General features: G+C 32.7%; 2 protein-coding genes across 3 annotated transcripts in view; one reads left to right on the forward strand and one right to left on the reverse strand.

The window, feature by feature from the left end:
* Positions 1-23,382, reverse strand: part of LOC143253680 (transcription factor LBX2-like) — an 87,536-nt gene extending 64,154 nt beyond the window's left edge. The window contains exon 1 of the mRNA XM_076507926.1: positions 22,878-23,382. Within this exon, the coding sequence (XP_076364041.1) occupies positions 22,878-23,382 (505 nt within the window). The remainder of the gene's footprint in view (positions 1-22,877) is intronic.
* Positions 23,383-24,128: 746 nt separating this feature from the next.
* The window catches only part of LOC143253681 (uncharacterized), a 53,140-nt gene continuing 49,410 nt past the window's right edge, over positions 24,129-27,858 (forward strand). For both annotated transcript variants that reach the window (XM_076507929.1, XM_076507927.1), the window contains exon 1: positions 24,129-24,375. The gene's annotated coding sequence lies outside the window, so the exon portion shown is untranslated. The remainder of the gene's footprint in view (positions 24,376-27,858) is intronic.

Raw genomic sequence — 27,858 nt, forward strand, 5'->3', positions numbered from 1 at the left:
AACTATTTTTGCAATCTTACCATGCAACCCTGTATTATTCTTTGGTTGAAGTAAACTTTAGAGTAAGATATAAATACTGGGAAATATAACAACAAACATCAACAAAAAACTTTAGAACATAAGATACTCTGGAATTTAAAAATGTAAGTGAAAAAATATATTCAGATGTAATATGAGCTTCACTCTATTTACATTTGTTTTGGAATTTCGCACAAAGCTGCTCGAGGGCTATCTGTGCTAGCCGTCCCTAATTTAGGAACATTATAATGTTATAACGCCCCCATGTTTGGCCATGCCGGGCCCACTTTATTTACATGAAGATAACATATCAACCACTATTGAAAGTGACTGTATATGACTATTGTATTTAGTTTCTTTTTTATTTACGGCCCGGCATGGCCAGGTAGGTTAAGGCGTTCGACTCGTAATCTGAAGGTCGCGGGTTCCAATCCCAGTCGCACCAAACATGCTCGCCCTTTCAGCCGTGGGGGCGTTATACAGTGACGGTCAATCCCACTATTCTTTGGTAAAAGAGTAGCCCAAGAGTTGGCGGTGGGTGGTAATGACTAGCTGCCTTCCCTCTAGTCTTAAACTGCTAAATTAGGGATGGCTCAAGCAGATCGCCCTCGACTAGCTTTGTGGACACAGCAAATAGTCCATGTGGCTTCGCTCTTTGAAAAGAAAACAAAAGCCTGAATACATAATTATAGATGCTTATCCACTTTTGTGTATATTTATTTAAACGTACTGTGTTAACATGGTATGCAGTATGGAAAGAAGGACGAATGTAGGTCAGATGAAGGAAAATATCTTACTTTATTTTGTGACGTTTTCACTTCGTCTGTCTGGAAGATTCTTAGAGATTTCCGTTATAAATCTTTGGTTTTTAAGACTTCCTCTTGAACGTAAGCTTTAAAATACGCCTTTAAGTGAAGCTATTGAAATATTAGACAGGTTTTAAATCACTCACGCGAGTACCTCTACTTTTCCGTTTATATATTTCTGTGATACTTTAAGAAATAAGATTCAATTTTCTGCTTTTATTTTTAAAGCTTATTGGCTCATTTCTGAAAATGAAGGCTCAGCAGGTTAAAACAGAATATTCATGTGATATGAAAACATCTAACGAAACTTGGACTTAATTAATTAAATGAAACACAATAAAACAGTCTTACTGGATGTGTAAGTACAGCAGTAGTCATTGACTTATTGGAGAATGTTAAACGATCACGTAATTAAGTTCACTTCATGAGAGACTACAGGTGTACACAAGTAAAATCGTGTACAGTTTTAGTATAATTATGGGAATATGAGAGAAGGATTCGTGTAGAGATAATGACTCTTAGATGTCTGTTTATTATGAGAGGTAAATAAAGACTCGCGTGTAATTAAAAAACTATATATCTCATTTAAACAGCACCAGTGCATACAACCTTGTATGATAAATACAGCTGTGATTATAAGGTATCGGTTTTTTGTGGTTTTTGAAAAGCACTTTAGTCATGAGATGTATTTTTGTGTTTCTTATAGGTTACTCAATGATTTCATGTAAACTGTAAACACATCAACAAATGTTGTGGTTTAACAAAGAATAACTTGACTATTCCGGTTTAAACTACATTACTCAGAAAAAAGATTGACTAGGCCCTTTATTCTAGAGTTATATCATAAAGCCCTTTCATTATCACATTTTTGTTACGGTTAGTTTATCAGGTTCTGTAAACAAAAAATAGTGAAAACTATAAACTCGGTATTTACAACTTATGATTAACAAACGTTAACTCATTAGGCTAAAGTTAAAAGTGTTGAAAAGTCTTCATGAAACTGTTAGGCTATTGCGGGCTACGAAAAGCACTCACTGTATGAACGTGTTATAAGTTTATAACCCAAACTGTTTTTATTTTTTCATTACAGGCTCGAGAGAAGAAAAGGGGAAAACGACAGCAAAAACTAGTTTTTAATTTTTATAAGAGGAACAGATTTAATACTTCTATACCTATTAACGCATTTATCCTTGCATTTTGTGTAACTGATATCATGTTTCGAGTAATGTAGGCATATTTATCCTTATAATTTTGTGTAACTCATATCATGTTTTGAGTACTGTTGACATATTTTTCCCTATATTTTTGTGTAACTGAATCATGTTTTGAGTACTGTTGGCATATTTTTCCTTATATTTTTGTGTAACTGATATCATGTTTCGAGTACTGTTGACATATTTTTCCCTATATTTTTGTGTAACTGAATCATGTTTTGAGTACTGTTGGCATATTTTCCTTATATTTTTGTGTAACTGATATCATGTTTAGAGTACTGTTGGCATATTTTCCTTATATTTTCCTGTAACTGAAATAATGTTTTGAGTAATGTTGGCATATTTATCCTTATTATTTTGTTTAACTAATATCATGTTTCGAGTACTGTTGGCATATTTTCCTTATATTTTTGTGTAACTAATATCATGTTTCGAGTACTGTTGGCATATTTTCCTTACATATTTGTGTAACTAATATCATGTTTTGAGTACTGTTGGCATATTTTTCCTTATATTTTTGTGTAACTGATATCATGTTTTGAGTACTGTTGGCATATTTTTCCTTATATTTTTGTGTAACTGATATCATATTTTGAGTACTGTTGGCATATTTACCCCTGTATTTGTGAGAGCTGACATCATATTTTGAGTACTGTTGATACAGCTATTTCTACACTTTAGTAAAACTGATATATATAGTCAAGTACTTTTCTTGTATTTTTGAGAAATTTATATTATGTGTCAAGTATTGCTGACATATTTGTCTTTGTATATACAAAAACTGACATATTTTGAGTACTGTTGACACAGTTATTCTTGTATTACTGTGAAAATATCATATTTCGGGCAATTTTCTCACAGTTACATTTCTAACAATTTCAACTTAGCTTTAACTTCGCATCTGTGATATAACTTTTTTTAAATTTATTTATCTAGATCAATATGATAATGGAGTGCATTATCCACACAATGCTAAAACAGTGTTACATATCCAGATCTTGTGATAACGGAGTGCATTATCCACACAATGCTAAAACAGTGTTATACATCCAGACCATGTGATGATGAACGCTTGTTATCATTTTTTAAAATAATTTCATGCAATGATACGCCGCAGCTATAAGTTTATATTTGTCCACAATTTTAGCATAATAGACTAACGAGAAGTATTTTACCAACAGAAACCAACTTTTGGCCTTCTTTTGTTTTACTAAATAGTGAGATTTTACTGTCTCTCTTGTAGCGCATCTATGTTCCAATTGCAAGAACTGTTGCTAAACACCACAGCATACTCGGTACACAATGTCTATTACACAAAACCTTGTTTTCTCATAATCCTCAGTGTTAGTAATAAGGATTTGTAAGGTGTTTACGTTGTTGATTCAGATAAGACCTATGGTAAATTCAAGAGGTATTTATCAAAAGAATAGTTGGCATGCGGTAAGTAAAACTAAGGTTTAATAAATGCGTACAAACATTAATTCTTAACAATAATATTTTGCACAATCCTCTGAGCAGTCAGCAATTGTACACGTTAATTAATGCACTGCTTAATATTAATTTAAATTCTAATCATCACTTCTTCTTAATCTTACTCTTCGACTAACATATATTCGTTTCTTTAAAGACTGACAATAGCACGTAGAAGAGTAGATTAAAAAAACCAAACACAAAACATGAGCAAACAACGTGTTATACACGTGTTAGGGTTTCGATTTCGTAAACGGAGAGAATACAGTTGGAAAGTCAATTTCACTCACTGTGCGAGAGAAGGCGCTGAAAGATAGTCAATAACGACTGAAATATTAGCCAAGACGTCCAAGAAAATAAACTTTCCTGGTTACCCTGAGCATTTATAGCAGATTGGTAATCTTTCTCACTTGAAAAACTCATCATCTGAGCTGGACTACATCTGCTTAAACTGGCTTCTTAAGTGACACAATACCATAATCTAAAAAAAAAATTCTCTCTGTCTTACAAATGTTAACAGTCAAATGAATCGTTAAATTTAAGTTTCATATATATTGCAAATGTTGACGTATACAACTGAGCACATTAACTAGTTTTACTTAAGTAACCAATTGTATAAATTTCGCACATTTCATGAGTTTATTTCTGTTTTTCACCCTCCTGACAGAGATAAGATGAAATATGGGCGAAATAAAAAGAAACACTTATACTACTAAACACTCGAGACTTGGGTTTTCATCATTTCTTTACACGTGTGACTCTATCAATTCCCTTTCACTGGCAAAAGGTGCAAAACAACTTATTTTTAATTAATTTTTAATGTATAGGAAAACAAACACCAACATCACGTGCCAATGGAGAGACAACAGCCTAAACATTTGATATTATAGTTTTTCTAACTAAAGGATTCTCTTGTAGTGATTCCTAAACTGTAACTAATGATTATCTTGACTTTAAAATGAGTTATCTGAAGATCTCTCTACAGTAAAATTTAACTTCTCCTATATTTTCTTATTTGTTAGTTAATAATAAACAAGAAAAAGTAATGCAATTTTACGCGATATAAGATTTCATTAAAAGTAGTTTGTCCATCGTGTAGCTTTGTGCTTAAGTAGGAACAAACAAAACTTTCAACTACAAAGTTGGTGAAATTTATTGTTGTTTTTAAGTTACGAAATTAGTGGGTCTTGTTGTTGTTTCGAACTAAGTTTGGTTTGAATTTTGCGCAAAGCTACTCGAGGGCTATCTGCTCGACCCATCCCTAATTTAGCAGGGTAAGACTAGAGAGAAGGCAGCTAGTCATCACCACCCACCACCAACTCTTGGGATACTCTTTTACCAACGAATAGCGGGATTGATCGTCACATTATAACGCTCCCACGACTGAAAGAGTGAGCATGTTTGGTGCGACAGGGAGTCGAACCCGCGACCCGCAGATTACGAGTCGACTGCCTTAACTACCTGACCATGCCGAACCTGGTCTAGCTACGAAATCGGTGGGATTTCTTGTTCTTTTTAAACTAGGAAGTTGGTGGAATGTTTTTTGTGTTTAAATTGGGAAGTAGGTGAAATGTTTTGTTGTTTTTAAACTTAGAAGTTGGTGGATTTTTTTGTTTTCAATGTTTCATGAGATAGGTATAATAGTGTGACGAGATTTGTATAATAAAGATAAGTATGATAGTGTGACGAGATTTGTATGATGAAGATAGGTATAATAGTGTGACGAGATTTGTATGATGAAGATAGGTATAATAGTGTGACGAGATTTGTATGATGAAGATAGGTATAATAGTGTGACGAGATTTGTATGATGAAGATAGGTGTAATAATGTGACGAGATTTGTATGATGAAGATAGGTATAGTAGTGTGACGAGATTTGTATAATAAAGAAAGTATGATAGTGTGACGAGATTTGTATGATGAAGATAGGTATAATAGTGTGACGAGATTTGTATGATGAAGATAGGTATAATAGTGTGACGAGATTTGTATGATGAAGATAGGTATAATAGTGTGACGAGATTTGTATGATGAAGATAGGTGTAATAATGTGACGAGATTTGTATGATGAAGATAGGTATAGTAGTGTGACGAGATTTGTATAATAAAGATAAGTATGATGTGACGAGATTTGTATGATGAAGATAGGTATAATAGTGTGACGAGATTTGTATGATGAAGATAGGTATAATAGTGTGACGAGATTTGTATGATGAAGATAGGTGTAATAATGTGACGAGATTTGTATGATGAAGATAGGTATAGTAGTGTGACGAGATTTGTATAATAAAGATAAGTATGATAGTGTGACGAGATTTGTATGATGAAGATAGGTATAATAGTGTGACGAGATTTGTATGATGAAGATAGGTATAATAGTGTGACGAGATTTGTATGATGAAGAATTATACATGTTTACAAATTGAAAACTTTAAATAAATAAAATTCTTTACAACGTTGTCAAAACGTTGTCAAAATGTTCACTTAAGAAGTCTCGAAACATTTATTTGCGGATAGAAACAAAATAAACGTTTTTGAAATTATAGCACCTCAGTTTGACCATATAAATTTGAAAAATTATAAACATTTTCCCAGTTTAATGAATACAAGTTTTCATCAGGTTAACCTAAGAAGTACATAGTGTTTACCTGCTTCATGTGTTAAAATTACATAAAGTTTGAAATAGGTTACCTTTTGATGCCAAATTAATATGATAAAAGGAAATGTAATTTTAAAACCGTTTTTTCTGGTCTTTAATCTGACAAACGTCTTTAAAGAATTAATCCAAAATGATTGAAGGTCTCGAGTACTAAGTTTAATACATGTGTAATACATTAGAATAAGTTCTCTAGGTATGTTTGGTATAGTTTACAAGTGACTGTTTTTATCTTTACATTGTCATAAAATATATGAAATACATATATAATATTGTTTAACGCATTTTTCTGTACCTGGAGATTATGACATCATTAATATAATTAATATAGAGACGTATAACGACATTGTGAAAGTATATGTTACACATTTTATATTTCGTAAAATATCAATTATAAATTGTGTTTTTCTTATAAAAGTTACTTCTGGATAAATCTGCAAGGAGTATTTTAAACTACAGAAACCGAAACACATTATTTTTACATTTACCTTGAATTTTTCTAAACTTTGGATTTGCAAACTTATGTCAAGTTGAAATTTTGTTAACTCTATTAAAGTAATAAATGTCACAATACTCCCAAGTAAACTAAATCTAAACAATTGGTAACTTAATGACACTATATCTAATAGTCTTCTAATTTAATGGTGGTGGTATTTATAACGAACACTTATCCTAATGGTACTATATCTAAAGGTAATTTAACTTAAATATAATCTAACAGTCATCTAATCCAATGGTACTATACTTAACTGTCACGTAACTTAATGATACTGCATTTAAGAATCATCCAAATTAAAGGCACCATACGTAACAGTCACCTAATTTAATGGTACCTATAACTAGCAATCACCTAACTTAATCTTCGGTATAGTTGTTTACATGTTTCTATGTAGTAACCATGTTTTTCCCTCCCTACCGACCTCACCAGGCACGGTCAGGGTATTTTATTCGGTGCCCTGTCTGTGAAAGTGTGTGTTCTCGGAGTACTTCCGTTTTCCCCACAGCAAAATTATTAGCATTCAATTGTTAGATCCTTTGAAAAGGTAAAATTCGCCATAAGTTAAAAGCAAAAATTAAAGCTTAAAGTTCAGCTAATGTTTAAGTCAAGAAGTTAATATAAACCAATGTTCCAGTTATCCACTTTCCACTATACTTCAACACCTGTAAATTCTTAATCTTGAAACTCGCGAATCCACCACAGTATCCATTTGGTCTCAGTATCCATCCAAGTACCACATAGTCAGCCTTTCCTTGGCTTTTCTCTTCCTGTTGTATCGTCTCACAGAATTCCCTGGACATCACGACACCAAGTAATGTTAATTTAATATAACTTTGTACAGCTTGTAATGCCCATCTAATCATTTAACAATCAAACACATCAATGCTAAATTAACCACTAATATTTCGGTATGTATCACACATACACAGTGTATTATTTTCATTCATTCCCATTAAAACCAAACCTTTATTAAGCGAGTAGATTTGAATAGAAACAAAAGACTGAGCACCTCTGGCTGTCTCGAAAGTCCCTTAGATCACCTGACTTCATGATACTATATTTAAAGATCACTTAACATAATGGTACTATGTCTAACAGACACATAACTTCATGGTGCTATATCTACATGCCACCTAAAATAGTGGTACTGTATCTAAAAATCACTTGCCATAATGGTACTATATCTAACCGGCCACTTGACATCAGGGTACCATATCTACAGATCACTTAACATAATGGTACTATATTTAAAGGTCACCTGGCTTCATGGTACTATATCTAAAGATCACTTAACACAATGGTACTATATCTAACGGTCACCTGACTTCATGGTACTGTATCTACAAATCACTTGCCATAATGGTACTATATCTAAACGGCCACTTGACATCAGGGTACTACATCTACAGATCACTTAACATAATGGTACTTTATTTAACGGTCACCTGACATCATGGCACTAGATCTAAAGATCATTTAACACAATGGCAATATATCTGAGGGCTACTTAACGTAATTTATTTAAAGTTTATATGTTCTTTATTGAGAAAGGTTTACACAAAGGCGGCTATACTTGTTAATGGATTGCATCTGTTTCGGAAGTTTTGGAGGACGTATCGGGCCGATGAAAACCTGACAGGTCGAAACAGATACAATCCATGAATAACGATTTTCAAAAGAATGTAAACGTTTCTGCGTTTATTTCGTTTTGGATTAAATATAATTTGCTTATTTAATTTAACTTATGTTACAGTGGTTTAGCTATATGAATCTCGTATTTTCAACTGGAGTAACACCTTACACAAAGCACGGACTAGACCCAAAGTTCAGGCATAGCCATCGATATTCTAGAACCGTTAACCAAAAGAGGTAAAACACGTCAGTAGCACCTATCACCTATAATGCGGATACTTTAAATCTAGTAGCAGAATTGGCTGTAGTTTTATGAGGTGTCTACAGCTAATAGTGTGTAGTTGTTCATCGGAATATCGCTGTGTCAAAAATTAGAACCTTTTGATTCGCAGCCTTGCACACTAATTATGAAGACAAGCATGCTTAAATAATTATATGTACATATAATGTAATCAACATCTGTTTCAATTCCCTGATACGTATACAGGAGTGGGCAAAAAAGTAGCTCCACTTGAAAATGTTGTTAATTTGTAATACTGTTTATTAAAGTACAGAAAAATATGTAAAAACTATATGTTTCTAGGACGCACTCGAGGATATCTGTTTAAAAATAATCTGAAATCCTAATTTTAACACTGGCTTTCATAAATACCTTAACTTTTTCATGATTTTTGTCAGATATTCTTATGAAAGGTGTTGTGCACCCGTTATAGTTTATTAGATCTTGTTCCAAGTAGCCCACAAAATGTTAATGTTAAAATTAGGATCTGAGATCATTTTTGAAATGATCTCCTCGAGTTTTACGTATTTTATTTCCTCTCTCATCAAAGATACAACAAACTAACGACATTTTTAAGAGGAACCACTTTTTATTATCCACCAACGGTATTTTAAAATTCCAGTAATTAAATAATACATATATTACTGATCTTATTTCACTATAACTATCATATTAAGATCTCATTAAAAATAAAACAAAGTTTGTGGAATTAGAAAATCTAAAAAAATTGTGAAGTTTATTTAATAAATAATTATCATTATTCTTCTAGCACGCTTGTTTTCCATTAATCATTTATTTAATATAAGTTTTATTTTTGTTCTTACGTATTACACTTTGAAACAGCCTAAAATAAAGTTAACTGATAAATTAACTTCGGAAATTAATGAAATGTCGACATGTATCAACTTTTCAAATTTATGATATTTGTTAACAAGGTTGATACATGTGGTTTACTTTCTTAATACAAATATATTTTAATATACAAACAATAATGCAATTTATAATAACGGTTATTACAAATAATGATTTATATACTACAGTTTTACAAACCCACAAACAATACCGAGTCTTTTATCTGACCTGGAACTGAATGTCTTATCAACGGTTCACGATGTGCGATTTAATTTTGATTTGATATAAATACAATTCCCTTTTCGGGGAATTAACTAGCTCTGTGTCGAGCTTTACACCGATGAAGTTATACGCTTTATTACCTATACATATTGCAGTAACTGTTATTTATTTTTAAATATAGTTTAGTTATTCTGACTGGAGTGTGATAAAACAGCGACAAGGTCTGATCAGCTTTCTTTATCTAGTGATTAATGATTATTGTAAAAACTGTTTAGTTATCTCATTAACGTGTGATAAAACAGCAATTCATGGCTATTGTAAAAAGTGTTTAGTTTTCCTCATTAACGTTAACAAGTAACTAGTTTTATTTAACCTAGTATTAAACCTAGTTACATCAGTGGTAAATTTTGTTTATGATTTCAATCAGTAGAAACTTTAAACGATTCTTACTTAATGTAGTGAGATAAGGACATAATAACTTTTTCAGTGCGTGTGTTTTTTGTAGCAAAGCCACACCGGACTTTCTGCTGAGTCCATTGAGGGTAATCAAATCCCTAATTTTAGTGTTTCATTCAAACCAGAAGATTTATTGCTGTCCCAGCGGGGAACTACAAAATGACTCATGCGACCGTTATGACGGTAAAAAGTAACATAATTTGTAATTCTTATGAATATATATGAATTTATGTTCAAAAGTATATACTTTATTTCAAAATTATTATTATTTTATTATTTCTATTACTACTCTGAAACTTTCTAATTACTCTGTACTAAGACTAACGAAAAGTATTCACAGTGACTTATAGTAACTTTTTTTTTTTTTTGCAAATGTGCAGTGACTTATAAATATGAGCCCGGCATGGCCAGGTAGTTAAGGTACTCGACTCGTAATCCGAGGGTCGCGGGTTCGAATCCCCGTCACACCAAATATGCTCGCCCTTTCGGTCGTGAGGGCGTTATAATGTGACAGTCAATCCCACTATTCGTTGGTAAAAGAGTAGCCCAAGAGTTGGCAGTGGATGGTGATGACTAGCTGCCTTTCCTCTAGTCTTACACTGCGAAATTAAGAAAGGCTAGCGCAGGTAGTGCTCGTATAGCTTTGGGCGAAATATAAAACAGACTCATAAATATTAAAATATTATTATTTCCTTTATTATTATAAATAATTACTATTTTTACGCCTAAATAGGTATTATTTTCAATAAGCTGTAGATAATTCAGAAGGATCATTGTGATATAGTCTATTAATAAGATCAATATGACAAGCAGTTTGTTCCTTGTGTAGCATATGAACTAGGCTGGAGTTACTAATTAGAAACGACCACGTACTATAAAATACGTTTCTAGCTTTAATTAAAGAAAACACTTAAAGATTTAGGTGTTTTTTTTAAACCAGGATATGAATAAATATAATTCTTGACACCAGTAGCCCATACTGAGCAATATATTGTTAGAGGAGAGAACCTGTCAACAGTTGATATTTATGATGGGATATATTCTCTTAAACGTTTAACCGTGTGTTCACTGAAAGAGAGAAAACCGAAAAATTAAAAAGTATTACTTTTCTACCGAGATTACTAAGCGATGACATCTTAAGATGCGTTTTTGTCTCACGAAACGATTTCATTTGTGTATTTGTATGTTTGAAATTAAGCACAAAGCTACACAATGGGCTATCTCTACGCTGCCCACCACAGCTTCTTTTCAATTCATTCCTACTCTAAAACGCATGCTCGTCTACATTTATGGTTATATTAATTTGTTTATTCCTATTCTAAGTCAATCTTCATTTGTTTATTTCCGTCCTAAAACACATGTCTTCACTTCTATTTGTTTTCATGTTCAGTTTTTTAGTGTCGCAGTCCTATTCCATTCATAAAACTTGCTCATTCTTAGAGCTATATAAAACTGGATTACAGAAATTAAGTTGTTTCTCATGTAAAAGCCACAGTTGATGATAAAAATATGTATTTCATCAACCGTTAATGTTGAAGAGGAAAAAAGAAATTTAATTTCACAAAACTTATTTAAATATCAGGAAGGCTGTTATTCAATTGTGTTGTAGTCCTAAATACTTCATGAATTATAACATTAATTTAAATCATTAGTTAACAGATTTAAAAAGAAATATTGATTTTTATGAACATACACGAAGTTTATGAAACTAGGAAAACTACTTTATCGACCATTCATTACACAATACAACTAAAATCACTCACTATATATATTAGTAAGTATACTGTCCAACTAGACATAGAGTATCTATCACTGATTGAAGTCATACTATAAGTAGTGTATCTATCACTGATTGAAGTCATACTATAAGTAGTGTATCTATCACTGAGTGTAGAGTCACACTATGACTACTGTAGACATTATTAAACGTACAATCCACTGACATTTACTATAGACATTACTAGGTATATAGTAACTACTATAAACGTCAATGAATATATTACTACTGTACACATAACTAAGTTTATAATCTAACTATATTTACTACATATATCCCTAAATATACAGTAGTACCATTAGTGTTGTACAACAGTAGTAATGGTACTACTATTGTTATACATCGCTAAGTGTATAGTAGTACCATAACTGTTATACATCGCTAAGTATATAGTAGCACCATAACTACTGTTATACATCGCTAAGTGTATAGTAGTACCATAACTGTTATACATCGCTAAGTGTATAGTAGTACCATAACTGTTATACATCACTGTATATAATACTACTATAAGTATTGTTATACAACACTAGATATATTGTAGTACCATAATGATTTAAAATGTCCGACACAATATTCTGCAATGTTTTAACTAGCTTATACTGTCTATTATGACATATGTCAGCGTTTTTATCTAGAGACGTATGTCCATCATAACATATGTCAGTGTTATGAATAACTATTATTGTATATAGTGTCTACAGTAACATTAGTCGCTGTTGTATCTTAGTTTAAAATGTCTACCATGGCATACTTTAATGTTGTTAACAATTTTAAAATGCCAACAATTACATACATATATCACTGTTATTATCTAACGTAGAATGTCTACTATTACATGTTTAAAATACCCATTACAGCGTCTGTAAGTGATGTTAGCTAGTGTAGTATGTCCAGTATGACATATATCAATGTTTCTAATTAGTGTAAAATACCCACCATTACCTATGTTAGTGTGGTCAGCTATTGTAGAATGCCCACCATGACATATGTCAGTGATGGTAAGTAATTCTCTCATCCGCAAAATGAAGAGTATGTATGGATCAGAGAGACCTCTTATCGAAAGAAGCCATTATAAAGAAACTGACAAGTTAATAAACAAAATATTTGAGGTTAAATAAGATTGCACACATTTACAGATTTTTTTAGTTCATTCCGAAATCATCTTCCATTTTCCCAATAAAAATGACAGAAAAGGTGAAACCACAGTAATACTATTTGACTGCATTCCTCTTACACGCAGAATCAATGGATTTTTGGCCTTGGAAGCCAAGATCCACGAAAATTAGGGTTTGTGGAAAGTTTGTCTAGGCTTGTGATGTAATATACGCATAATTAAACTGGGAGTTCTTCGCAGAACTTTGTCTCAGTGGAAATTGTGATGTTAGACACATATTGTACAATGAGACCGAGTACCACCAGTGATGGAGAACATAGTTCCTAGGGCACCAAGAAACCTGGAACATAAATTTTATAGAGTGCGATACACATGCATTTATTGGTTTGTTTAAATGTTATTTATACTTTAGTTTTTACTGCTTCACTATGAAACAAACATTAGAAGAAGGGTGATATATTTCTATTGTTTTATTTTATATACACTTTTATTCATTGTAAATTTAAACAACAAAAGTTATCTTTAAAAGTCTTCACTGAATTTTTTTCTTGAATATTATGATAAAACATTAATAGACTTTTGAATGTATCTCAGAACGGCTGGTATGGATATTAACATTTTTATTGATAAGCAGAGAACAATGTTTCGACCTTCCTAGGTCATCTTCAGGTTGACAAGGAGGGACCTTCATTTCCTTGTTCTCACTATTAAGTTGATTGATGTTACGTTATATGAGTCCATAAATGTCTGATTGAATGTAGCAGGCCAGTTGATAGTTTAGATTCATTTTTTGTTCCTGCAGGTCAGTTATTTATTTGTTGAATGTTTCTTGCACAAGAGTAAACAACTTTGGTCTTAAGAATAAAAAATGTATTAATGCAAAGATTCAGAGAGAGAGAAAAGCCTTAAACAACTTATTGATCGTAAGAAACACAACTATGTTAAACAACTAACAGGTTATAAGAATTAGAAAAATATACTAAGTTAAGCTAATATAATCATGAAAAGGATAGAATGGTGGGTGTATATTGACCTTTGGTTCCGTTAGTATGGTATTTATAAATGAGAACAGGCTTGATAAATATTCTTGTTTCTGTTACTTATATAGAAATCATTCGATGTAATAGCAATAAAACTGAATTTTATATTTTAAGATTGACAAACAGAGCGGTTGCTTTGGACAAAGCAATATTTTATAACTGCGGTTTCACTATTTAGGAAAAGTCTACAATGGTATCACTTATAGGTAGATGTGCTTCGTTTTTTAGAGTTTGGTAAAAACCATCATTGAGAAAGTTTACACTCTTAAATTAATTTTAAATATTCGCAGAGGGAAAAAATTTGTGAGTAGACATATATTTGTGTATATTGCTTTATATTTTATAAATGTGCGAATATTACGATACATATATGTATATATAATACTAAAGGAATGCTTAGCTAATTTACGTACTCGCTTCTACGGTATATTCCCTATATATACGAATACTAGGGAATATGTGTATTATGATAGATATATGATTACTTGGGACGTATTTTTATTCATGAAAGTTAATTGTACGATCAGTTTATAATTTGGACAGAGTAGCAAAAGACACGTGTAATGCATCTACAACCATTTTAATTTATACGGTTTTCAACAGAAAGTGTTGTTCTCCAAACGACCTCACCAATGATTATAAATATTTTTCAACGAAAAGTGTCGCTACCTATGTAATTTTATCAATGACTACAAATAGTTTTTAACAAAAAGTATTCTTGTACATATGATTTCATCAATGGCCATAAATAGTTTTTAACAGAAAGCACTCTTGTCCATGTGATTTCATCAATGGCTATAAATAGTTTTTAACAGAAAGTATTCTTGTCCATGTGATTTCATCAATGGCTATAAATAGTTTTTAACAGAAAGTATTCTTGTCCATGTGATTTCATCAATGGCTATAAATTGTCATTTCATCAATGGCTATAAATAGATTTTAACAGAAAGTATTCTTGTCCATATGATTTCATCAATGGCTATAAATAGATTTTAACAGAAAGTATTCTTGTCCGTGTGATTTCATCAATGGCTATAAATAGTTTTTAACAGAAAGTATTCTTGTCCATGTGATTTCATCAATGGCTATAAATAGATTTTAACAGAAAGTATTGTTGTCCATATGATTTCATCAATGGCTATAAATAGTTTTTAACAGAAAGTATTCTTGTCCATGTGATTTCAACAATGGCTATAAATAGATTTTAACAGAAAGTATTGTTGTCCATATGATTTCATCAATGGCTATAAATAGTTTTTAACAGAAAGTATTCTTGTCCATGTAATTTCATCAATGGCTATGAATAGATTTTAACAGAAAGTATTCTTGTCCATGTGATTTCATCAATGGCTATAAATTGTTTTTAACAGAAAGTATTCTTGTCCGTGTGATTTCATCAATGGCTATAAATAGATTTTAACAGAAAGTATTGTTGTCCATGTGATTTCATCAATGGCTATAAATAGATTTTAACAGAAAGTATTGTTGTCCATGTGATTTCATCAATGGCTATAAATAGTTTTTAACAGAAAGTATTCTTGTCCATGTGATTTCATCAATGGCTATAAATAGATTTTAACAGAAAGTATTCTTGTCCATGTGATTTCATCAATGGCTATAAATAGATTTTAACAGAAAGTATTCTTGTCCATGTGATTTCATCAATGGCTATAAATAGATTTTAACAGAAAGTATTGTTGTCCATGTGATTTCATCAATGGCTATAAATAGATTTTAACAGAAAGTATTGTTGTCCATGTGATTTCATCAATGGCTATAAATAGATTTTAACAGAAAGTATTGTTGTCCATATGATTTCATCAATGGCTATAAATAGTTTTTAACAGAAAGTATTCTTGTCCATGTGATTTCATCAATGGCTATAAATAGATTTTAACAGAAAGTATTGTTGTCCATGTGATTTCATCAATGGCTATAAATAGATTTTAACAGAAAGTATTGTTGTCCATATGATTTCATCAATGGCTATAAATAGTTTTAACAGAAAGTATTCTTGTCCATGTGATTTCATCAATGGCTATAAATAGATTTTAACAGAAAGTATTCTTGTCCATGTGATTTCATCAATGGCTATAAATTGTTTTTAACAGAAAGTATTCTTGTCCGTGTGATTTCATCAATGGCTATAAATAGATTTTAACAGAAAGTATTCTTGTCCATGTGATTTCATCAATGGCTATAAATAGATTTTAACAGAAAGTATTGTTGTCCATGTGATTTCATCAATGGCTATAAATAGATTTTAACAGAAAGTATTGTTGTCCATGTGATTTCATCAATGGCTATAAATAGATTTTAACAGAAAGTATTGTTGTCCATATGATTTCATCAATGGCTATAAATAGTTTTTAACAGAAAGTATTCTTGTCCATGTGATTTCATCAATGGCTATAAATAGATTTTAACAGAAAGTATTGTTGTCCATGTGATTTCATCAATGGCTATAAATAGATTTTAACAGAAAGTATTCTTGTCCATGTGATTTCATCAATGGCTATAAATAGATTTTAACAGAAAGTATTGTTGTCCATGTGATTTCATCAATGGCTATAAATAGATTTTAACAGAAAGTATTGTTGTCCATGTGATTTCATCAATGGCTATAAATAGATTTTAACAGAAAGTATTGTTGTCCATATGATTTCATCAATGGCTATAAATAGTTTTTAACAGAAAGTATTGTTGTCCATGTGATTTCATCAATGGCTATAAATAGATTTTAACAGAAAGTATTGTTGTCCATGTGATTTCATCAATGGCTATAAATAGATTTTAACAGAAAGTATTGTTGTCCATATGATTTCATCAATGGCTATAAATAGTTTTTAACAGAAAGTATTCTTGTCCATGTGATTTCATCAATGGCTATAAATAGATTTTAACAGAAAGTATTGTTGTCCATGTGATTTCATCAATGGCTATAAATAGATTTTAACAGAAAGTATTGTTGTCCATATGATTTCATCAATGGCTATAAATAGTTTTTAACAGAAAGTATTGTTGTCCATATGATTTCATCAATGGCTATAAATAGATTTTAACAGAAAGTATTGTTGTCCATATGATTTCATCAATGGCTATAAACACCTCTTCAGCAAAACACAGCCCAAACAGAGGTTATTTCAATAAAACACTTTTTTGAAGAAACAATATGACGTTGAAATAAAAATCCGTATAAAAATATACTTTTTACGTGTACATTGATTTTATTGTTTTGTAATTATGAGAAACAATGAAATAAAATAAGAAAAGAGTATATAAACTACGTGAGAAAGGAAACGTGTATTTGAAAAAAATATGTTAACTGAGTTTGTGACACTGAAAAATACTGATTGTATTGTATCGGATTTTTGTCAGTTTCTGTAAACTGAATTCTTTCTGTTTTATTAAAGCAGTTGAAACATAGTAACCTGTGATAAAATACAAGTGTTCTAATATATACGCTAATGTTATAGAACCTTCCAGTTGCGCATTGGTAAGATTAAATTCTTATAACACTAAAAAAGGGTTTTGGTACTTGTAATGTTAAAGCAAAGATAGCCATTGTGTAACTTTGTGCTTAATTAAACACACTAAAGTTTAGTATCAGGCGGTGACTTACAAATGTAGAGTTTGTTAAGGTATAGTCACTACATGTAACACTCAAGTGTTTTAATATATAGTTTACAGCATAAAACAAAGTTTGTTAAGGTATAGTCACTACATGTAACACTCAAGTGTTTTAATATATACTTTACAGCATAAAACAAAGTTTGTTAAGGTATAGTCACTACATGTAACACTCAAGTGTTTTAATATATAGTTTACAGCATAAAACAAAGTTTGTTAAGGTATAGAACTTAGTGGGAATATTCAGGTATTTTAATACGTGGTATCCGGTAGTAACGTTATGATGTGTTGAGGTATAGTATCCAGTGATAACATTATTTCTACAGCTTTCACACTTTGTTTTTCCGTTCAGACATTTAAACTGGAATCTTGTAATTGCGACCAGGCCGAACCACTCAAAATCGCTTTTCACACTCACTTGTTTATGCCCTTATATTGTAATTTATATTTGTGATTTGGACTCTTAGTAAGAGACAATTACGTGCAGAGTCCCATTATACGCGTACTTCACGTCCAAAAGGTGTATATAACTCCTCGTTTTAAGCCTAATGTGTTCAGATAATTTACTTCATTCTAGCTCCATTTACAATCGTATTGAAGGAAGTTTGAGCAAGCATAGATCATGCTATATATGGAAGTTTGAGCAAGGATAGATCATGCCATGTAGGGAAGTTTGAGCAGGGCTAGATCATGTTATATAGGGAAGTTTGAGCAGGGCTAGATCATGTTATATAGGGAAGTTTGAGCAAAGATAGATCCTGCTATAGAGGGAAGTTTGAGCAAGGATAGATCATGTTATATAGGGAAGTTTGAGCAAGGATAGACCATGGATCTTTAATACTTTTTTTTTGGTTTGGTTTGTTTGAAGCTAAGCACAAAGCAACATAATGGGTTATCTGTACTCTGCTCACCACGGGTATCGAAACCCAGATTCAAGCGTTGTAAGTCTACAGATATACCACGGGTCTTTAAGGAACTATTATTTCCTCTGCAGACATACGGAGAACAATCGTTTTGACTGCACAAATTTAGAGATTTTATACTTTTCAGAGTTCTCTGAACGAGCCAACTGATGGTACATTGTAAATACCTATTTAGAGTATCCAACAACATCAGGCACATTATTCAATGGACAGTGTAATAAAATGTCTAAGATTGACGAACATTGAACCTATTTTATGATCGTCGCTATTATCGTGTTGTATATTAATCGAGTAACTTTATGTAGTCGAAATAAGATTAAATAATTAAATATAAAATTAATGTTTTAACTATTAATATTTACTTTAAGCCTAAAATAATCAGACGATTCTATACACACACGAAGGTCTTTCTAAAGCAGTCTTGACTGAAATTATGATTCAACTAATCACTTTAAAAGCATAATATTTCAGGAATGTAGGTTAGAGTTTGAATCCCGTCACCAAAGATCCTCGCCCTTTCAGCCGTGGGAGCGTTATAAAGCGACGGTCAATCCCTTTATCTATTGGCTAAGAGTTTACAATGAGTCTTGTTGACTAGCTATCAACCTTCTAGTCTATCACTTTAAAACTGGGGACTCCTAGCGCAAACAGTCCTCGAGTGGCTTCTCGCGGTGCTCAAAGAACAAAGAAACAAGAACTGTAGTCCTTATTTAAACATCAAAATAGCTCACGAAATTTAACAACATAGTTTTCAGAGTAGACTAGAACTTCCATTGATCTTACCTCCCAAATTCAAAGAACAATAATCGTAAATGTCAGTCATACACAATTTTCACTCTCTCCTCTGATCAAAACACCAATTAACAAATAAAGAAGCAGAAATTGGTCTGTTTACCACGTGGTCAACATTAACAACTTACGCTGCTTCTTCATAAAACCTCTCTGAAAGCCGTTATAAACCCAAACAGCCCTCTAAACGCGTAAATACTCCAGTTTACTGTACAGATGGAGACACGTGTTCATTTGGTGTCTAAATACTCTCGTGGATTCGTTAAGTACAAACTTTTTTTTGTAACTTTGTTCAGCATTTAAGTGTAGAAACCTTTTGTGACTCTTCTAACTTTCTAAGCACAAAAGTTTTCTGTAACTTCGTAACTCTAACTAAAAACACGTTTTTGTAATTTTCCTTATTTTTTACGTTTTAGGAACTTTGTAACTCTTTAAGTACAAACACTTATTGGGGCTTTGCTAAATGTTTAAATACAAATGTTTATGGGATTTCTGTAACTGTTTAAATATAAATGTTTACTAACTCATTAAGTACAAATACCTTCTTGTTCTAAAGGGTACAGAAATGTCCTCAGTTTAACAGAACACATACAAAATGTTTGATATAACATTATACTGAGACTACTAATAATTTTGGTCGTAGTCTTACTAACGATAAAAAATAAGGTTCCAGCATTGTATATGTAGAATGTATGTCACAAAAAGTTAGGGTGTGATTACAATAATCACCAGTCTTACTGTGGTGTAGTATTCCATTTATAACAAATAACGGATCATACACCATACGATGTCATATCCTGTGTCTGAATGATCTAAACAGTGCGTTAACTTTATGATTTTATCTGCTGTGAATTAAATCAACCTGATTTGATGTTTAAGTAATGACCGAAAGGTATCGCCGGCAGAAATGCTTTAATACACTCATTCTTAGGACTAGAGACCAGTAAAGTAAACTAGAACGATTAGCTGTCTTAATGTGATGCATATCGGACCTAACATCTAGTAATAATTATGTTTCATCAATCTAGGCATTGTATTCCGTGATATATATTCGTGACTGCCAGGAACATAGAAGACACTATCTAAACATAACGACAAGTATATCAAAGAAAATTCTCGATTTATTGAAGAATTTTCACAAACTATAACAGTTGCTCTTGTTGAGCATTGTTACTTCATCTTGAAACACTTGTTTGTGTAGAGTGTCTTAATTTCACCGTGAAACACTTGTTTGTGTAGAGTGTTTCAATTTCACCTTCAAACACTTGTTTGTGTAGAGTGTTTTAATTTCACCTTCAAACACTTGTTTGTGTAGAGTGTCTTCATTTCATCTTTAAACACTTGCCCCTGTACAGCGTCATGATTTTATCTTTAAACACTTGCCCCTATACAGCGTCATGATTTCATCTTTAAACAGTTGCACCTGTATAGCGTCATGATTTCATCTTTAAACACTTGCCCCTGTACAGCGTCATGATTTCATCTTTAAACAGTTGCACCTGTATAGCGTCATGATTTCATCTTTAAACACTTGCCCCTGTACAGCGTCATGATTTCATCTTTAAACAGTTGCACCTGTATAGCGTCATGATTTCATCTTTAAACACTTGCCCCTGTATAGCGTCATGATTTCATCTTTAAACACTTGTTAGTGTTGAAATGTCACTAGTTCATCTTCGAAATTTTGCTCGTCTTAAGTGTTTCATTTCATCTTGTATTGGCATGCATGGGCGTCGCTAAGATTCTTATAGTGTGGTTCATTTATGTTCGTGGGACATGTTTCGTAGATAAAAGTACATGTTACTCTACTTCACATGTTTATCATGATGATGAACAACATATGTTGAAGTAAGTTAGTATTACGGTGTATGTTCATTCACACAATATCGTACGGTGCATGTTCATTCACACTATATCGAGAAACAGAACCGTTGGTCGTTCAATAAGTTCAATACATTGCGTTTGTTTTCTGCTTTTGCTCTTACTCTGCAAGATGTGGCAGCTCGTGTTTTGTTTATGGTAAAAACTGGGATGCACATCCCTTCCCCCACATATGTAAAACGATAGAAAGTGAACGTTAGTTGAGAGCCGCGTGCAGTTGTCTTCAGAAAGAGGTTAAGATTCACTTGACCTGAAGCAAAGTAAAACACAACCAAGAAAAATGCTGTTATTTGGATGATCTCTAGAATCAGTTTTAAAGTCTTGACTCCGAACAAGGTCATGAAGAAGTGGAAATCATAAGGCTCGTTAAGAAGTGAGATATTCACGAAAAGTAAAATCGTCGAAAATGTCATTTTATTATTCGGTTATGTTTAAACAAATGTAGCTAAATTCTCAAGCAATGACAAGGATATAAGCCTTTTTTATAAGCGACAACCTAATACTTAACAAATGCTAGAGCTATCTGTACTTAAGGGCTAAAGAACAATGCTCCGTATAACAAATGATCAAGGAAGTCCTCGAATAGATAACATAGATAAAGGTGTACAAAATATTTTAAATTCGAAACTAAAAATACGCCATAAACTCTATAGAATATTTAGTGCAGGTGTTAAGCCCAAGCGTATAGGCCCAAGAAACCCAATGTGATACACCGGAGTCAAGTAAAAAATACGTGATCTCTATAATAATATTCATATTAATAGAGCATGCCTCAAAGGCTAAACCTAAAACATTACAATCAGAAAAATAATATAATATATGAAAGGGAAGATATTCATTAGATATAATTTCTTTTTTATTGTCAAGGTTTTATTGATTCTTTGTTTAACAAGAAAGCCGACAATGAGTTTTCTGGTATCTTTGTTAATTAAAAACTTCTGACTGTTGGGATTATGTGTATGACGTACTGGAAAAAAATTAAATTATTTGGGCCAAGTTGAGATAAATAGGACGTGAACAACAAACATATTTATTTTTCACCAATATTGAATTGTGCCATTTCAAAGTGCAATATTTGTATTTATAACGCTCTCAGATCACGAGCTGTTGTTGTCAGAGCGACGTGATGAGTTCTGTATCAAAAACAGAGTAATTAAATTAACGTAAGAAGACAATCCTTCCTAAAATTTGGTTGATATAAAAGACAAGAAGCTAATATTTTAACTTGTAAAATATTTATTCGCTTCAAGTGAATCTGTACAGGAGAATGCTATGCTGCTCCTGCTATATCAAAAAGATTGTTGTAGAAGACAAATACTAAACCAGTTACTTATTTCACCAAACATCAACACGCATGTCACTGAGGTTTTTTTACCTAACGTAGGCTACATTTATTCTTCGTTTAGAATTGTTTCTTGTTATAAAGTTTTCAACATTTAGATTCAACACTTTGTTGTCATGTCTTCATCAAACATTTGTTGTTGTTGTTGTTTTTTGCGTAGTAGAAGTACAAGTGTTTCAATCAATAATTCAACGTTTGGAAAATTTGCAGAAAACCTAAAAAATAAATTTTAGATTTATTTATATTAATGTTACTGGTGTCTTTATACTCACCTGACTTTCCATCGGCTTCTAGCCCTTCAAATGCTTTACTTGTCATCTCAAAGAGCGCATCTAGTGGTGAGGCTGAGAGGCAAGTGACACCAGAGGGACTTTCGGGGGTATCACTTTCCGACTTTTCGGACCGAGAATCTTCATCCGCCGATCTCGGCCGATGTCTGGCGGCGTCTGACGTGTGTGAGTCCCAAGGACGTACAATAGACCTTTCGGGAAAGCTGGAGGATTGTCGAACACTTGATTTGTGATTCAAAATATCTTTGATAAAGAAGGAGTTGAGCGGTTTGTTAGGGTTCGGAGCCGGTCTCAGTTCAATCATACACAGTCTTTTGATAGGTTTATAATATTCTTCTTCGGATAGTTCGTCCGTTGTTATCTCGGCAGACGCGTTACTTGCACCGTTACTCTCAGTATCTTGGCCTCTACCTGGCGAGACAGTTGAAGGGAAACTGAAGTCCTCCTCTGCTAACTGTGGTTCTCGATTAGCGGCTATGTCAGACATTTTTTGCGCCGTCCAAAATCAGACAAAGACTAAAAACAAGCCCTAAAAACCTCAGGGACTAAATTTTTCTCAACGGCCACAATGAACGTCTATAGTAAACTCTAACATTTGTGAATGCTATTCTATTGTTCTTTTCAACAGTTTTTTCAGGTTCTAAGTAGGAACGTCACTTATTAGCTTAACGCAAAATAGCAGTTAGGGCGTGAAACCTTTCGATCCGACAAAGAACATGTGTGTGTGGATTTGGCCGTGAGTCGTACGTTCTGGTGATTACACCAGGATTTTGGCGGCAGCGCTCTTATTCTGCAGGCTCGTAGCTCAAGGTGAAGACGCGGGAACCCCAGTGAACTTCGAAGATAACTTACTTAGTTTGTCCTCTTCAGAATTGGTACGTTTCACTGAACCAAGGACGAAATCTAAACTAGAAGTAAAACGAGTTGGTTATAGTTCCACATCATGCAGTTTTCTGATGGTATAATTTGTCAACGGTTTACAAGTGTCAAAATTTAGATCATACCACAAAAAGTACGTACCCTGTCATTCAAGCAGGGTTAGCTGTCACCCAGCGTTGCTAGGGTATATCAAGACAGGTAATAGATAGCCAGATCGATTGTTAATATATTATTAAGTAAAAGCTTTTTCCACCAATAAGAGTACGAGTAGGCCTATATGAAACAGTTGCATCAGGCAGTGGGAGGAGGGGACTTGTCGTCTTCTGATTGGTGCTCTGAGAGAAAGACCGTGCAGTGTAGTGTTTCTTACTTCATTCAAAGTGTACGAGAAGAACAAACATCACAGTCGTCAACCATGTAATATGTGTTGAGAGACAATTCACTCTAAAGTTTTAGATGTGTGATATGATTGATGGCATATTCTACAATTAGGGCATGTGACATACTTCATTTGTGTTCTGTTGTTTAAATATTCCACTTTCATGAAGATACAAAGGGCAACAACTATTTCAAAACTACAGTCCTCACCTAACGTATTCAGGTACCTATTTAATATATAGTTAATCCACACGCAATTCCCACGTGTTGAAATTAAATACTTCAAGTTTTGTATTAACTTCTTCACGGCTATTAAATGTTCTAGAAGAGGTACTGACTGTTAAACCACGTGGTATTCAATTGTTTGTTTGTTTTGAATTTCGCACAAAGCTACTCGAGGGCTATCTGTGCTAGCCGTCACTAATTTAGCAGTGTAAGACTAGAGGGAAGGCAGCTAGTCATCACCACCCACCACCAGCTCTTGGGCTACTCTTTTACCAACGAATAGTGGGATTGACCGTCACAATATAACGCCCCCACGGCTGAAAGGGCGAGCATGTTTGGTGCGACCGGAATTCGAACCCACGACCCTCGGATTACGAGTCGAACGCCTTAACACGCTTGGCCATGCCGGGCCTCATGGTATTCAAATATGGCCTCTTACTTAATCTGCTATTGTTTTAAAACAGAATAATGAAGACCACGTGCTTTTGATTTTTAAACGTGTTTTTCAATAATCATGAAAACAAGGAATACTCTTGTAAGACTTTGTTTTTAAGTTTTTATTACGATAAAATGCAATAAAATAAATGTTTATTTATCACATTTCTTGATTTTGGTAAATTTCAAGAAAATTTCAGTAAATAATCAAATTTCGTACTAAAACAAACATAACTTGTTTGGGTGGCCAAATTCACTTCACGTTTTCACCGCAGGAATAAATACAATAACAATTTTACTTTTTAAATATTTAAATTGATTATTAAAATGGTAAGGAGTGTATTTGAAACGATGTTTTTACTTATTAAAAGTTCTTGGATAAGTAAATCTCACAGAAAATAGACCCCCGCTGGTACAGTGGTAAGTCTACGGATTTATAACGCGAAAATGAGGCGTTCGATTTCCCTCGGTGTTCTCAGCAGATAGCCTGATGTGGATTTGTTCTCAGAAAATACACACATAAAACATGATAACTTACTGAAAGTATATGGTACAGGTGAATGGATAGGTGAATAACACGTATAACCTAACTTATTATTTATAATATTAATTAATAAAAACTCATGGATGGGTGGATAATACACACAACCTAATGCAAATAAAATAATATTGGTATTCCAAAGTCGTGGTACAAAGTGAATAATTAAACAATTACAAAGTGATGTAAATATGGGTTTGTTTGTTTTCTTATAGCAAAGCCACATCGGACTATTTGCTGAGTCCACCAAGGAGAATCGAAGCCGTAATTTTAGCTTTGTAAATCCGTAGACTTACCGCTGTACCAGCGGTGGACGTAAATATTGGAATGTTAAATAATATGTTCATGATACAAAGTTGAAGGGTAAGTAATACATCCAACTTAAAGCTGAACTAACTTTCATAGTGAAGTGAACTTTTTATATCCTTAAGCTGTATTGCGGATCAGCTTTTAGGCTCTGCTTTTGTTCACTTTTAACTTCAGACACCGCCATCTTTATTTCTTAAAACTGAATAACTTGCTTAAGAAAAAATCTAGGCAAAGAAAGCTGTACTATATTGGACTCTCATGTGTTATATGATATATTATATGATATAATAATATATAAGTCTACGGATTTACAACGCTAAAATCAGGGGTTTGTTCCCTTGATGGACTCAGCAGATAGTCCGATGTGGCTTTGCTATAAGAAAACAAACAAACCCATATTTATATTACTTTGTGATTGTTTAATTATTTACTTTGTACCATGACAACTGTAATAAATTCTGTGAGCTTGTTTCTCGAAGAAGAATACTCAACTTGAAAAGTGATTTTCTTCATTACTGAAGCACGTGATCTGCTACTCGTGATTAATATATAAACGTAAATTAAAAACTATTTAAAATACATTAAAACTTGTGAACCTGGATAAAGTAGAGTTGAGGAACCGATACGATGTCGATTCGTTGTACGATTGCGCTGCTAACAACAAAACGATTATTTGCACACACATATATGTATCTATATGTGCTAACTCTGACTTCTAGTTAATTGTTACTATTGATTTAGTAATCTCATGGGAGGATGGAAATCTTTAAATAAATATTAAGAATTTCACTCTACGTTAAAGAGATTGGTATAATAAACAGATAAACAGAGAGGAGGGAACACCTCGTGGTTGTAGCTAACCCTGAAATAGATGAGTGGGTCTCCAAAATATTTAGTTTTAGAACTACTCAGATCAATACGTGAAAGTTATTGTATTCTGTTACTATCTTTCAAGCCCTTAACTAAACTGCATCTGCACCCCTATTTCAATTGTAATGGTTAGATAGAAGTAATAATTCGATCTGTATAACTATATGGTTTCACCTGAAATTAGAAATAATAATAAATACAACTTACCAGTGAAAGTGAATAAGGATATCTAACAACATGCTAACAAAACAACATATCGGCTATATACAGTGCTGATGAAGCCTCTCGTAAAATACCAAGAATAATCAGAAATAGTAGTGGTCAAGACACTGTTAGGATCATCAGTTAGTTGAGAAACAATTGTTTCGATGCGAAATAGATTTTTATCACTTATGTTTAGGTTATTACATGTCAAAATTAAAATTAGATTCATCCAATTATTTATACCCTTTAATTAATTTGTTTATTATTTATTTACTTTAGTGTAATTAACTATATTTATCATTCATAAGAATGGAGAACTAGTAAGAGTAGTAAGAACTTATAAGTGAGAGTAAATAAGGATGTAAAAATACGTCAACCATTATATGTTGTGCCTATGAGGCTTTCGCATATTACCAGGATCCAGCAAGTAAGCTGGAATACGACGAGATATCACAGAAATCGTGATAATATTTCTGCCGTCAATGCTCGAACAGCAGCAGACCCTCACTCACGTGCATGGCCAAGCCCGTTAAGCCTTACGCTTGCACAAAAAAACACAGGTACAAATGTCAAATGACCATACCAAAATCCTCAAGCTCTAAAATCATGTATTAAGTAAAATAACTCCTTGTTTCACTGCACATGGCGTTTATGAAAGAAACGTTATATAATATAAAAAAATAGTTTTATTTGTATCTAGTTTAACGTTTTACAGAAAAATGAAAATAGATGATTCTAAACTTACTTAACACCAGAAAGCAGGAAATTTGCACTAAATAACACTTCTCAGGTGTATATACCTTAACTATCTATTTAGAAACAAGTATCAACCAAGCAACCAACTTTTCAACGACAAGAAACTGAAGAGTGGTTAGAACTAATGCCGGTTTACAGGGAATTACACAGTAGTAGTGTAATAATTCTCTTAAAGCTATACAAGGCCTATCTAAACACAGCTGTTCGTCATTTTGAGCTGAAGGCCTAGAGGGAAGCAGGTAGTCAAAGCTACGACCGCCAACTCTTGAGGTCTGTTTGAATAGAAGGTTTGCAATACAATTAATGATTTATTAAGGAATTAAAAAAAAAATTTAAACAGACTGACGATTTATTAACGACGGTTGAGCA

This window comes from Tachypleus tridentatus, chromosome 6 (genome assembly GCF_004210375.1).
Source record: "Tachypleus tridentatus isolate NWPU-2018 chromosome 6, ASM421037v1, whole genome shotgun sequence".
In the NCBI taxonomy this organism is placed as follows: Eukaryota; Metazoa; Arthropoda; class Merostomata; order Xiphosura; family Limulidae; genus Tachypleus; species Tachypleus tridentatus.